Source organism: Anneissia japonica, unplaced genomic scaffold (assembly GCF_011630105.1).
Source record: "Anneissia japonica isolate Jap-2015-1 unplaced genomic scaffold, ASM1163010v1 scaffold287727_len1644234_cov201, whole genome shotgun sequence".
In the NCBI taxonomy this organism is placed as follows: Eukaryota; Metazoa; Echinodermata; class Crinoidea; order Comatulida; family Comatulidae; genus Anneissia; species Anneissia japonica.
Window position 1 is genome coordinate 1,102,328 of NW_022713615.1, and position 13,821 is coordinate 1,116,148.

At 34.5% G+C, this 13,821-nt stretch overlaps 1 protein-coding gene across 4 annotated transcripts in view; it reads right to left on the bottom strand.

The window, feature by feature from the left end:
• Positions 1-13,821, bottom strand: part of LOC117108614 (alpha-N-acetylneuraminide alpha-2,8-sialyltransferase-like) — a 35,004-nt gene that overhangs the window by 9,360 nt on the left and 11,823 nt on the right. For 3 of the 4 annotated variants that reach the window (XM_033250694.1, XM_033250692.1, XM_033250695.1), the window contains exons 3-6: positions 10,501-10,746; positions 3,401-3,539; positions 2,539-2,648; positions 39-128 (exon numbers count right to left, since the gene is read on the bottom strand). In XM_033250694.1, the coding sequence (XP_033106585.1) occupies positions 39-128; positions 2,539-2,648; positions 3,401-3,539; positions 10,501-10,746 (585 nt within the window). The remainder of the gene's footprint in view (positions 1-38; positions 129-2,538; positions 2,649-3,400; positions 3,540-10,500; positions 10,747-13,821) is intronic. The other variant, XM_033250696.1, reaches the window with a different exon arrangement.

Below are 13,821 nucleotides of genomic sequence, written 5' to 3' on the forward strand. Positions count from 1 at the left end.
AGGTCTATTTTGTTAATCGATTTAAGCACACTACTTACTTTTTGATAATTATCGAAGGATTTACTGTGGTCACATTAGATTTAACACCTACGTCGTCTGAAAATTGGTGAATCGGTGGAGCGTTGCATCTAAAGAAACAACACGATACAGCGCGTATTATTTTTACTTTAAAAACTTTATAGCCTATATATTATATTATAAGTCAATCGTGACGTCACCACTGTAACTCCCAATGTTATTTGCCTATTTCCCAGCGTCCACTAATTTCTCTATTAGTGGACGCTTGGCTTTATTTTTTTAGGTCCGTGTGCAAAAAAAAATCCTCATTTTTTTCGTCACCGAGGAATATAATACACCGCGATAAAAATGGAATTGTAATTGAAAATTACTTTCGTAAAACAAGCTTAATTTGAACCCGAAGAAAGTTACTTCAAATTCAATATTAAATACGAACAATTAAGGAATTCATTGAATCAATGGACCCTCATAAACATAACAAACTGAACGTTTAATAGGAATATTCTAGACTTCTTTTAAAGACTCAAGGAACAAATTTAGATGTAGGTCTACGGCCAGGCAGGAGGCCGTCCAGGCCTCCTCCTACTACTCTACTAGGCCGAAGGCTAGCCTTATGAAATCATCGCACGATCTTACCTGTCTGCATGCACCGACCAAAAAGGACGTCAGTGACTGTATTCTCTCTCGGGTGCTAAAATGTTTATTTCTTTGACGAAAGTCTATCAAAATAGCATTACAATCAAGTTCTTTCTCTAACACAATACCATAGTTATTCATCGTATCCGTACTGTACTGCTCTTAATTAAACCAAAGAACTTAAATAGCAGAAGAATGAGCTGTTTCGCGTATTTTTATTAAAATTGATGGAACATCCGCCCTCCTGTGAATGGGTTAAAATTTGAATATTTTACTAAATAAAGAAACTACAGGAAACAAACGAACCTGAGCGGCTCCGTGTACCCACAATGCATTTAGAACGGATGTTCCATTATATTGATTAAACGCGTACTGCAGGAGCAAAAATCAGCATACGCACAGCTAAATGTAAATACGTACACGTATACTGATCATATCACTATAGCAACCGAAGACTATTACAACAGTTGGTTATAAAAAAACTAAAATTAAAAGACGGCGATTGACTTATAAAGCATCGTAATGTACACTAAATGAAAAATTATTATACTTAGGTTAGATTTAATGCATTCAAAAATTCCTTTGGGCCTTGCAGGCCCTCAGGAAATTTTTTCAAGCATTAAATCTAAACTTCGTATAATCCTATAGTGTACTATGCGGAGCTCTACTAATTGCTTATTAGCGAAATTAACAAATACTAACTACAACGTTAAAAAATATATTTAAAAGAACAAATAAGCCTGTTAATTAAGCGCGAGTTGTCTCTCTCCACCCAGGAGTACAAGTGGGTACCTGGTAGGTTCAAGCTGATTACAGTTGCAACATTATGGAATTTCCCAAGGGACCCGAGTGTGTGCTCCATGTGCTTGATCTAATGACCCAGTGTAATAATGCTAAGCAGCAATATGCGCTATGCTATAGTCGAGAATTATTACAATATTAATTAATAGCCTTTGGCATATGACTACAATGATGAGTACTGTGCCTATACTCATTGAAACAATAAAAGCTTTCAATATTGCAACGTACAATAATACAAACCGTTATTATTGAATAATATTGAATAATGTTGTAATAGAGGCAGTGTAAATAATTAAAAACGACATATAGTTCTCTGATACATGCCTGATACAATCAATAGGAAGTAAACTTTGCTTTGCCAAATTAGCCTCGAAAAGCAGCCTATCACGTAACGAAGCCGATCGAAAGTTCACAAAACAAAACAAAAAACAAAAAACATAACAAACACGGAAGCCCAGGCCTTCTATTCGAGTTTACGGTATGATGATCAGGCCAATTAGTCAAATAGAGTACCATAGCCGTGTCGTCACAATGCCAGGTAGCGCCCTCTGTTGCCAACCAGACGTTGGTTAGCGTTCATTACGCCTGAATGCCTGCATATAGGCTTTCTGGAACAGGCATCTTAAAATCTAATATTTAACCATCAAAATGTACTAAAAACACAAAAGCTCGCATTATATTAGTTATCGAGCACACATTTAATATTCAATTAAAATCTACAAAGAAAAATTAAGATAGGCCTACAGCATCTTAATACAGTAATACGTTAGAAATTGGGATCAATGGTTTGTCAGTGGGGAAAATGGCGTCCGGTTGAACGCATTTTGCAACGATAGCAACAGAGTAGTATCACATGGTATCGAGACGTAACACTGTAGTACTCTATGACAATCAAGCGAAAACATAAAGCCCTGTCAACACTATAAAATTTTGAAAAATCACACCATGACCATATAGGCACATGACTATGGGCATTACAACAGTTTGTAAAAAATTGATAATCTGGACAGAGTTTTATAGATGACAATAATGGTCAAACTTTTACACAAAAAAAATGTAGTAGGCCTATGAAATGTAACCAACCTAATTACAAAATCCGACCTGTCTATTTCATTACCACATTTACTTCCACGTAATATGCCTCCATTTCCCACAACAGAACATCTTTTATACATACGTTGAAAAGGAGATGCCTGGAAAAAAAATAGCTATAAGTAACATATATCAATAAGTTAGGGCCTACTAATGCATAGATGACTTTTTATCCATATAAAAATGTGCTCGTCTTTTAGTGGATGTATCACCACTAAAGTAAAAATCAACCACTGATGTAACATTAACCACTGTTGTAACAAAATTCATCAACCACCAAACGATAAACAGCTCAATAGTGCCAAAATGTTATATCTGTCTCTTATACACATCTAGATGTGTATAAGAGACAGGTATTGCAAGATCAAGAAAAAAAATGGTCAAAATCGATCATTTTGAAAATGAATTTCCTTTCATTACCTTTGACCTCCCACCTTCATTATTAACCTCCAATTATTTACTATATTTACAATGTCACATGGACCATTCCTGTACAGCTTGGGCTTGTTATAATCTGACATTTAACCTCTATATTAGAAATTATATAACAATTTTAAAAATGCACAACCATCATTAATGTGAAATTTGGGAATGTACACAAGCTTTCGGCTTGTGGACTTCTATTTTGTACGTTGTTACATTATTGGTTAAATCATTGTCGCAATAGTGGTTAGTGGATTTTGTTACAACAGTGGTTAAATCGTTGTTACAATAGTGGTTAATGAAATTGTTAACAGTGGTTATTTTTGTTACAACATTATAGACATTATATATTTTCTGCCTAAAAAGTGGGGGCCCACTCCCCCCACCCCCGGTTCCACCAGCCACGATAAAATAACAGAGATGACCTTACCTTTGGCAGCATGTTGTAAAATTCCGTACTTAATTTTCTTATACTGTCTCCTGACGCGTAGCTAATGTTTTCGAATGGTTGGACGTTGCTTTGTGTCAGAACCATTTCAGCAGCATAGATTGACTTCGCAATGCCATTTCTAATAAAATAATATTTATGTACTAAATAACATTGAAATATATATGCTATATTTATCATATAGGGACAGTTGACCTACGAATACATTACATTGAAAATAGTCAAATATAGAATAACAATTAATAGATATTAAAATAATTAGAACAATGGTTGGGAAAAGCAGTGGCTTTGATGGTTACATCAGTCGTACCCCAATTTCTGTATAGGCTACTGTCACACAATATCTGTTGTACAATACAACAATCTCGTGTCGCGCAGATTCCCAATAGACAATAGGGTGGAGAGGATCGTGTTGGTATTAAAACAACTTGAAATAAACAAGAAAAAATGGAGTTACCAAGTCTAAAAACTAAGAAAACCAACGATTACAATTACTGACAATAAATTGCAAGTGTGTTAGCGACATTCCATATTTCTAGTAAGGTTGTTTCGATAATTTTATCGAACGAAATTTACTTTAAATGCTAAATCAGAATGTTATTGCAATTTTATTGGTGTTGAGTTTCTTTCTCATTGACATCTATAGATATGCGAATTAGGCGCCTAGGTCTACTTAGGAGATACGATAGCGACAGATGATTTTACCCCATTTTTCCTGGAAAGTTTGATCCCCATATATTTGTTACATTAAAATTTGTAAAAAAACAAAACAAAGTAAGTTTGAACCCCTAATGTTTGTTACAACATTAAAATTTGTAAAAAAAAATCAAAGTATGCAAGATTATCCCTGGGGGTTAGACTTCAGTGGCGGATCCAGGGGGTTTGGACGAACCCCCCTCTGTGAAGAAACGTAACAAAATACTACTGGGTCCTGGCTTACAAAATTCATGCTAAGAGATGCGGATCCAGACCTTCGCCCTCACCCAGGCGAAGGTCAGGGTGAGAAATCAAAATAAAATGTTGACCATTTTTTCCAACAATCATACTTTACTTTCCTTGACACTTATTTTGAACATTACTATTAGGAAAATGTTTAAATCCACGCTATCCTATACCTTACACTTTTACACTGATTGTACCAGAGAGAGGTACATTCCCAATACATTATGGTCTTCCACTTCTATAGCGCATGATATATGTATAGCAAATGTTAGGCCCCATAAAAAAAAAATTATTAGTTTATCACCCGCTCCCTCATCACTTTTGGGGAAAATGTGATTTTTTTTTTCAATTAACATATATTTTTATTTCAAACGGTTCTTTTTACACATGAAAAGCTCAGGATTTCTTGCAAATATGTTTACTGGTACAACAAAAACATATTTTTTAAATATAAATTGATTCCACTCTTATGACCTTTTATATATGTGTCTCTAACCATTGATTTACTTGTGAACATCGGTAAAATGGGGGCGGAGTTAGCAAAAAAAAAACCAAAAAAACCAAAAAAACAAACCTTCCTCCTTCATCAGTTTTTATTCTTTGATAGGATGTAACGAATACTCAGGTCCAGTGGCGTAGGTATTGGCAGTGCAGTATAGGGGGCTCGTTCAATAGGTCTAATCTGGTTTAATGATCTAAAAATATAACTTTAAAAAATCCTATTTAAACTTTAAAAGGACCCTTCAATAATATTATGTTTTAGAGGCTATAATATTATATTCATTACAATTTACCTATTACCAATTTCCCACGCTCCAAGTAAAAATAACCCAACCAAAAAATAACCCAACCCAAAACAAGACCTTACGTATCCATAGAGAAAAAACAGATTCTCTATGCGTATATGATACTAATGTACTTTTTAGGTCGATGACTGTTGTGTTATTGAATGCTAATTGTTATTATCGTGATGGAATAAACAATACCTGGATTTGCGTCAGGAGCATCAACTAGGGTGCCTATATGTATTTTGCCCAACCTGTCGTGAGTATGTATTGAATACTCAGTGCGTGATGCACTAATATACTTTTTGAAATCACATTTCTAAAGCAATAAAATATCGTCACACACATTTGTATTTGTGGTATTTTAAAGTTGGTTTAACTATTAGTGTGTACCTTTTTAAACACTTCAGATCATCATAACTTCATGAATACATTTTAGATTCACTTCACTGCAAGTAGGTCGAGATGACTGTTCTATTATTGAATGGTAATTGTTATTATCGTGATGGAATAAACAATACCTGGATTTGCGTCAGGAATCAATTAGAAGGGCCTATATGTGTGATTTTGCCCGACTTGTCGTGAAAATGCACTGAATACTCAGGGTGTGTGAAGTTGTTCTCCAGTGGGACACGAACTCAGTTCTCTAGATCACTTGCCTGGCATCATACCTCTAGACCACCGAGCTTGCACCTGATGGCCCGGTTTGAATTCGGGCCCAAGTAAGCAGCGAGTACTATTTTTGCAAGTGTTTTCACACGCACTGAGTAGGCCAATTCAGTAGGCCTGTCAGGAAAAATTTGGTCCGGGGAAAAATCGGTCCGGCGGACCGATTTTGGCCTCATAATTACTTGCCAAAAGTAGTCCACATAAGCCAAAATCAGTCCGCTAAAATTTACTTTGCTGTGCTCAGCACACTTGGGCATCTTACGTCCGCAATAGATTTTGGCGGAAAGAACGATTCCTAAGCTTTTGCAGACGTGCATATGCTTATCTTAGCCAATCACAATGATGTCCGTAGCTGAAGCCTGAATTTGCATACATCACCCTATATAACATTTCGGCATGTACGGTATTTGGGTTTATTCGATTATTCGATCGCGGGTAGTGAACTTAGAGGAATAACAATAAGGAAAGGCTAAGTCTATACCCTAGCTGCATTGATGAGGCCTGGAAGGCCGAAACGGATCCGTCTGCAGATATTGGGATTCCTTCCAGTGGATGCATATAGTTTATTTTGTCATTCTGATCGGATTTTCTCTACTTGTCATACTTTAAGGAAAAAGAACTTGATACTGTATATTCAGATTTGTATACCGATTGTTAACAGTAACTAAGATGTTCGACTAGGGAAGCTAAGTATTTATGGGTGTAACTATAGCGAGCAGCGTTATCTGAGGGCCGAAGGCCAGAGCCAGGGGTGGGTATGGGGGTGTCCCCTCCTCCCAAAACGAGATCTTAAAACAAAAATTGGGACTTCTAGATGGCCGGAAATGGCTGGGATGGGCAAACTAGGCCTATTTCGTGTTTTTTTTTTTGGTCCGACTGCCCGACGAGCTTTGGCCGATGAGGGGCTTGACCAGACCGATGGGGGACCGATGGGGGGGGGGGGGACTTGACCATACCGATGGGGGGCTCAAGCCCCCCTGCCCCACTGGCACCGCCACTGATTAGGCCTTCATCTCTTTTCCTTTTTTCTTTATTATTAAAAAAAGATCAAATATAGGCCTAAATGTTTCTCTTGAATTAAAAAGAATGAACTAATGAACTATTTTATATATATTTGCAATAAAGTAATATACAGTATATTATGTATGGAGAGGCCTTGCAATATATATATATATATATATAGACAAAAAAATATAGTTATTATAATTATATATTGTATAAACATTAAAATTAGGCTACCTTTTCTTTCATAAATTAAAACGGACCGTCAGCGGCTCTTTTCGTCGTTCATCCAATCAAATCAATGCATTCAGAGTGTGGTGATAAATGATGGGAGAGGATGTATGGCACGAGGGTAGATAGTTTGCATGAATATCATGCCTCGCTGACTCGCAGTTTGTCAATACCCAAAAGCACATGTTTTATTATTATACATTATACGGTCGAGGAAGGTTAATAATGTACGTAAGACCACTTAACCCTCTCTTTAAGACTAATAATGCAAGCTTCCTTAAAGTACAAGTATATGTGAAGAGAAAAATATTAACAATAACATTATAACATGGACCAAATCTTGTCACAATATAGTATAATAAAGTAACCACAAAACATAACAAAGTCTCACCGATATCCCCTCCGCTCTCTCCTACCCTGTTTCTATCTTAATGCACATTCCGAACTTCATAGTTAAAAATAGGCTTATTGCAGCCTTAGTGCCAGACCATAAATCTGAAGATAGGCCTACTTAAATTGTTTTAAACAGACCTACACCACAAATCAATTACTTGATTACATGTTCAGGTAACAAGAACATTAAATACTAAATCATTTCAATTATGACCTTAGAAAGAAGGGTATGAGCTTTTAGAATGCAATTGGACAACATTTGGCCCATGTATCGATGGGGGTGAAATAAAACGTGTTTTTGTTGATTTTTTTTTCTTTTTCCAATGTTTGTAGTCATACAAAAGAACCGAGGTAATCTACCATAATAAAGGCTAGTGGTCTAACAAAACATTAGGGCAACGAAACTTTCAGGTAAAATTAGGTGAACTAATTTGTTGCTAGATCCTGGTCTTAATGTGAGGATTTATTTCGCAATATAACATATTTTTAAAGTATAGGTATTTTTCTTTTCTCTCAGCACTTTGCATTAGCGTACTTTTATTAGGCCTCTGAGTTATGAAAGTGCGGTTTTACAGTTGAGAAAACTATTGTTCGTAATTTGGCAACACAGATACCGGTAACTGTAATTGAAAGTTAGGTACCAAATTAATACTACGAACTTTTCTATCAAAATATGTTTTTAGTTTACATTACGAATAATGTACTGGAGATATGAAGTTTTAAAAAACTCTCATTTCATTTCATTTTTTCATTTATTTCTTCAGACAAGTGTCTTGGGGTCCCAAAATCTCGAGACTTTCGTGACACCCTAAACTCGCAGCCTGCAGGGGTCCGTTAATGTGGGAGTCCGCGAAAATTGTTGGGGTGTGCAAGATTTTTACCAATTTTTTATGATTCCATTATTTTTCTTGTCTTACAACCTGTGATAAACATCTTACTGCTAATTATTAAGTGCCTTCAGTAAATGACATAGGCATAACCTGTTCACTGTAAATTGTTTTAACTTTGCCGCGTGACGCTCGACGCTTTCGTTTCAATGTGTTCAGTGGGAATAGGTCTTAATAAACGTATCACTATCTATTATACAGTATATTTAATAAGCATACTTTCACAAATTCAGTGGTTATGATCACAGTTATTCAAAGTCAAAATTTATTTCACAAATGTTATTTTGATTTTCTGTTAAATAGAAGTCTATTATTATTTGTATACGCATAAGACTTGATCAGAGTTTTTACGAATTTTTGGAATAAAGTGATATATCTGTCTCTTATACACATCTAGATGTGTATAAGAGACAGGACTTGACCATACCCGCCAAGCGGCTAGTAAACGCCGAGGGAATCGACATCGCGTGCAAGCATTATCATCAAATCCACAGAAGTATTTTATTGTCATAATAGTACATCACAACAAATTTTAGTAAATTTTTATCCACAAATAATAATTACAAGCTTTGGATGTGTAAACTTCATACTAAAACATCAGTTTTATGGGCCATCTTCATGACACCCGCTTGCTCATGCACATGTTATGATATACATGATATACATAACCAAAATAAATAACACTAGCGTTTCAAATTACGACAGTAATTCCTATTAAAAATATAATTATGTAATGAAAAATATTTATAGTTAAGAAAAAAACTTATTACACAATCAACTAATGTGTTTTGAAAAGCCATGTTGTCAATAGTAAGTATGTTTGTTTATTTATTTACAGAATTCATTTTCAATGCAGTACAGTACAATACTAATTGTTTTTATTATTTTCCATTAAAGTTCTCTTTACTTAAACGACTGTAAATTGACGCCCGGTTTTACCTGACTGGTTGTATATATATATATATATATATATATATATATATACTTTGTTTAGAACACATTGTGTTAATTTTTATTGTGCAACAATATGGTGTAACTGTAATCTGAGTACCTTGCGATCTCTTCAAGTCTGCTACAATAATGCCATCAAAATGCTCTTTCAAAAGTCTAGACATTGTAGTAAACAAGACACAAGCATAATGGTAACTTCAATTTTATAAAATTGTTCTAATTTATAAGTATCAACATAAAATATAAAACCTAATAAAAAGAAGTAATGAAATATATCTCGAATTTGGTTGTGCATTGTTTAACAATCAACTTATATATCACCATGGGTTTCATCTAGCGGTCGCTGTTTTAGGCGTTACCATAGGCCTATATTTTATGTACTGTATGGCCCGGCCTATTACCGCTTATTAAGAAACAGGGGCCTATATTCTATGTACGGCCTATTATAGCTTGCTCATTTGTGAAGCATCTCTAGCTGTTTTTTTTTCTTTACTGTCGAATGATTATTGACGTTATATTTGTTTAATATACTGTTTTACTATTAAAACCAAAATTTTGGGGTTTTTTAGGGCCAAATTAAATTCTCTGCAGGCCAAATTTGGCTATAATAGGGCCTATGTTTTTTCTTTCACCATTTACAGAAAATCAAGAAAAGTAGCACTTGTTCAGATATTTGTCAATACTTCAAAATGTTCTTTGTAGTTTCTATCTATAATAATGACAAAAAACAAAAGTAACACTTTAGATTAGTTAAAATTTTGTTTCTTGTATTTCCCTTTCTAAACTATAGGGTCTTTTTCTATGTACAAAAAAAAACAAAAACAAAAAAAAACTAAGAAAAGTAGCACTTCTTAGACTTATTGAGATATTTGTCAAAACTCCAAAATGTTCTTTGTATTTTCTATTTATAACAATGACAACAGAATAGACTAGCCGTCAAAATTTGAAGTTTCGTTTCTTGTACTTTCTAAACATAAAATTCTAGTATCTTTGTATTCACCCGACACGTCATGGAAATTATGATTTCAGGGATAAAATAGGCCTACGTCTCCGTTTTTTGAGTTTCTGCGTATGATAAATAGTTAGCTGATTATTTCGTTGACGACAAATCAAATATGCCCATCCAAAAATAAAACAAAAACGACTCAACAGGCCTATCTACCGACAGAAAGTGTTAATAGTGATATGGCGCAAGACACAAAAACATGACCGCAGTTCTTACCTTAGCTGGCGCACATTTGATGTGTTTGCTTTCCATGGTGTTTGAAATATTGCTGCTAATTCTTGAAAATTTTGCACTTCTTTGGATATGCCTCTAATGTTTTGGCTTCCAATATGCAGTTTAATTTCGCTTCCTGATGTATTCATGTATGTTGTAAACTTTGCTGGCTTCATTTCATAGCGGGGTTGGTTTTCAAGTGACTTGCTATACTTTATATCATCTGACGTTAACCGGGAGTATTCCCAGCTTGATGGAGGAAGAATAATTTAAAATAAACCTAAACATATATATTTATTTCTGGAAAAAATATAATAATCAACAATATTTGATATGAAAACGATATAGGAAATGGATATCGACAAAAAGGAAAGAACCAAGTAAATCAAAGTGACATTATCAATTCTTTTCTTTATATCAAAATAGTTGGCCTATGCCAAAATTGGTTTTTTGGAACAAGCTATGTTCTTTTAAGGATTTTGTTGTGTAAATGTAATCTAACCTTGTTTAAAGCTCTAAAGTGTATATATATATATATATATATATATATATATATATATATATATATATATATTGTATATATATATATATGTAATACTTTAGACTGATTTCTTTCACCCTATTCGTGCATTGATTTAAATAACGATAATAACCTTAAGACAATAATAGTTTCGCCCTAAGACTAATTACTAATTAGTCCTTAGTACCTGATTTATACACAATAAAGTAGTACAAAGTTCATCATTAAGTTAACTTGTTTTATATAGCACAGGTTACTGGATATTGTTTATCGCTACATTGTAAATAGTATTTTAAGTTATTAAGTTAGTAATGGTATCATCATAACATAATGATATGGTTCAAGACATTCTGCGGATGTAGATGTCTATGTTGTTTGTATGTGACACGGACTTAGCGTCCCTTCTTAGGAGGGACGCTTCTTTCTTTTCTAATTGGCAAGAACAAAGACAAGACGCACCGAAAAATAGCAGCCGTGTACATTTGAAAATCTACTGTAGCTACCGTTTTTCAGGGGAAGGAGCTATAGCAGACAAAGAATTATGATACATGATTATTATATGGTTCCTTGTGAAGCACTGTAATCCAAGCTTGTCATATTGTGCATACAATGCCTGGTCAAGTTGGGGGTTTTGTTTTAGGTAACAAGTAATTGTCAGTTTCTGGATTATGGGTTTTTTTTTTGGCGTTTTCGAACAAATAAACGACAACAGAGAAGTTACATCGTCTCCTGACTATGTTGTTGTTCTACCTGTGTTACATTAGTATATATATAAAGAAGGCGTGTCCATGTGTGTTTCGAAACATATATAGAATATAATATAACGTAACAGTGAAGAAACTCAAATACGTAAAATGTTGACTTTAGAAACACTAAAATTTATTAGGCGAATATTTCGGCTACTCCTGTAGTCTTTGTCAACGCTTGACATAAAATGAACATATTGAGAAGCTATCTTGGCAATATACAATTTGAGAAACAATACAGTAATTAAGTCAAAGCAAGTCGGCATACGTCTCATCTTACGTATTTGAGTTTCTTTACTGTTACGTTATATTATATTCTACATATGTTTCGAAACACACGTGGACACGCCTTCTTCATATATATACATATATATACATACATACATATATATACATACATATACATACATATACATACATACATATACATATACATACATATACATACATATACATACATATACATATACATACATATACATATACATATACATACACACACATATACATACACACACATACATACATACATACATACACACACATACATACATACACACACATACATACATACACACACATACATACACACACATACATACACACACATACATACATACATACACATACATACACATCCCCCTGACAATTTTTGACAATTTATGGGTTTTAAAGGCTTATTTTATTGATTTTAGAGTCTACTAAGATGTACAAAAATTCTTTTTTCTCCCAGACGAATTATGGTTTTTCTTCCCGACTGGGGTGACTTTGTGTACAACTTTACCATTATCCTAGTTTGTAAGCAGTGGTGGCGCCAGATGGCTGGGGAGGTTATAGCCCACCCCCTGATGGGGAAGCTTACTTAGCTCCCCCCCCCCAACCGGTCGGGGAAGACGAATACATTTTGTCTGGGAATAAACAAATAAAAAAAATATTTTGTAATATTCGTTGAGCCACGATATTGTTTCCATTGAACTATTTGTGTTAACTTTCCATCACAATAATAATAATAATAATAATAATAATAATAATAATAATAATAATAATAATAATATTAATATAACAATACTAAACATCATCTCTTGTTATACAAAACATTTTAATAGGCCTAAGCTTATGCAATGCTACATACAAGTAGTTTTTTAGGAAAATGGGAAAAAATATAAATAGAACAATAAATTACATAAATGGTAATTATTTTTGCCAATCCAAAGATCAAGGAAATGTATGGGTTGTTAATTATCGCTATGTATTACCGCTGCGTCGTCTCACTCTATGAACCAAAAATAGCACCACATAGTATCCCACCCTTTAGAATTTTGAGCACGACCTTTAAATTTTAAGGACAACATTTCTGAAATTCCACCACTCTTAAAAAAGAAATCCTGGTTAGAGGGCTGAATATATATATAAAACAGCAAACGGTCACATAATGCAAAACTATTTAAAATTAAAACGGAACAGTAGAGAAAATCCGATCAGAATGACAAAATAAACTAAGCATCCACTGTAAGGAATCCCAATATCTGCAGACGGATCCGTTTCGGCCTTCCGGGCCTCATCAGTGCAGCTAGGGTATAGACCCAAACGAAACGTTCGACCAGCTTAGGTAGGGCCCAAACTAGTCGCACGACCACTAATGATTACAGAGCCAAACCAAGGCAATATATATACACAGCCCAGGTGTGAATGCAAATAGTGGAATACAAGCTATGTGGCTCGGTTCCAGTAGATACAGATAGATATCCAGTAGATATATATATATATATATATATTTATATATTTACACGACAGTATTTCTAGCCGTATTTCCATATTTATCTGGCCGAACGCCCTCTTGAGGCATAGCATTTTGTAATACAATGTTCCCGACGGGTATTTGGACCTGTTCAACCATGAAGCCTTCGTGGCTAGTGGTTATGACGCTTGCCTTGTAAGCGAGAGGTCACAGGTTCGAATCCCATCGGAGGAATTTTATTACACAATGATTTTTCATAGGACTTTATTCGCTGAAAGGCTACAGGGTAGCCTACGATGTTCCATCATGTCCTTATTAAA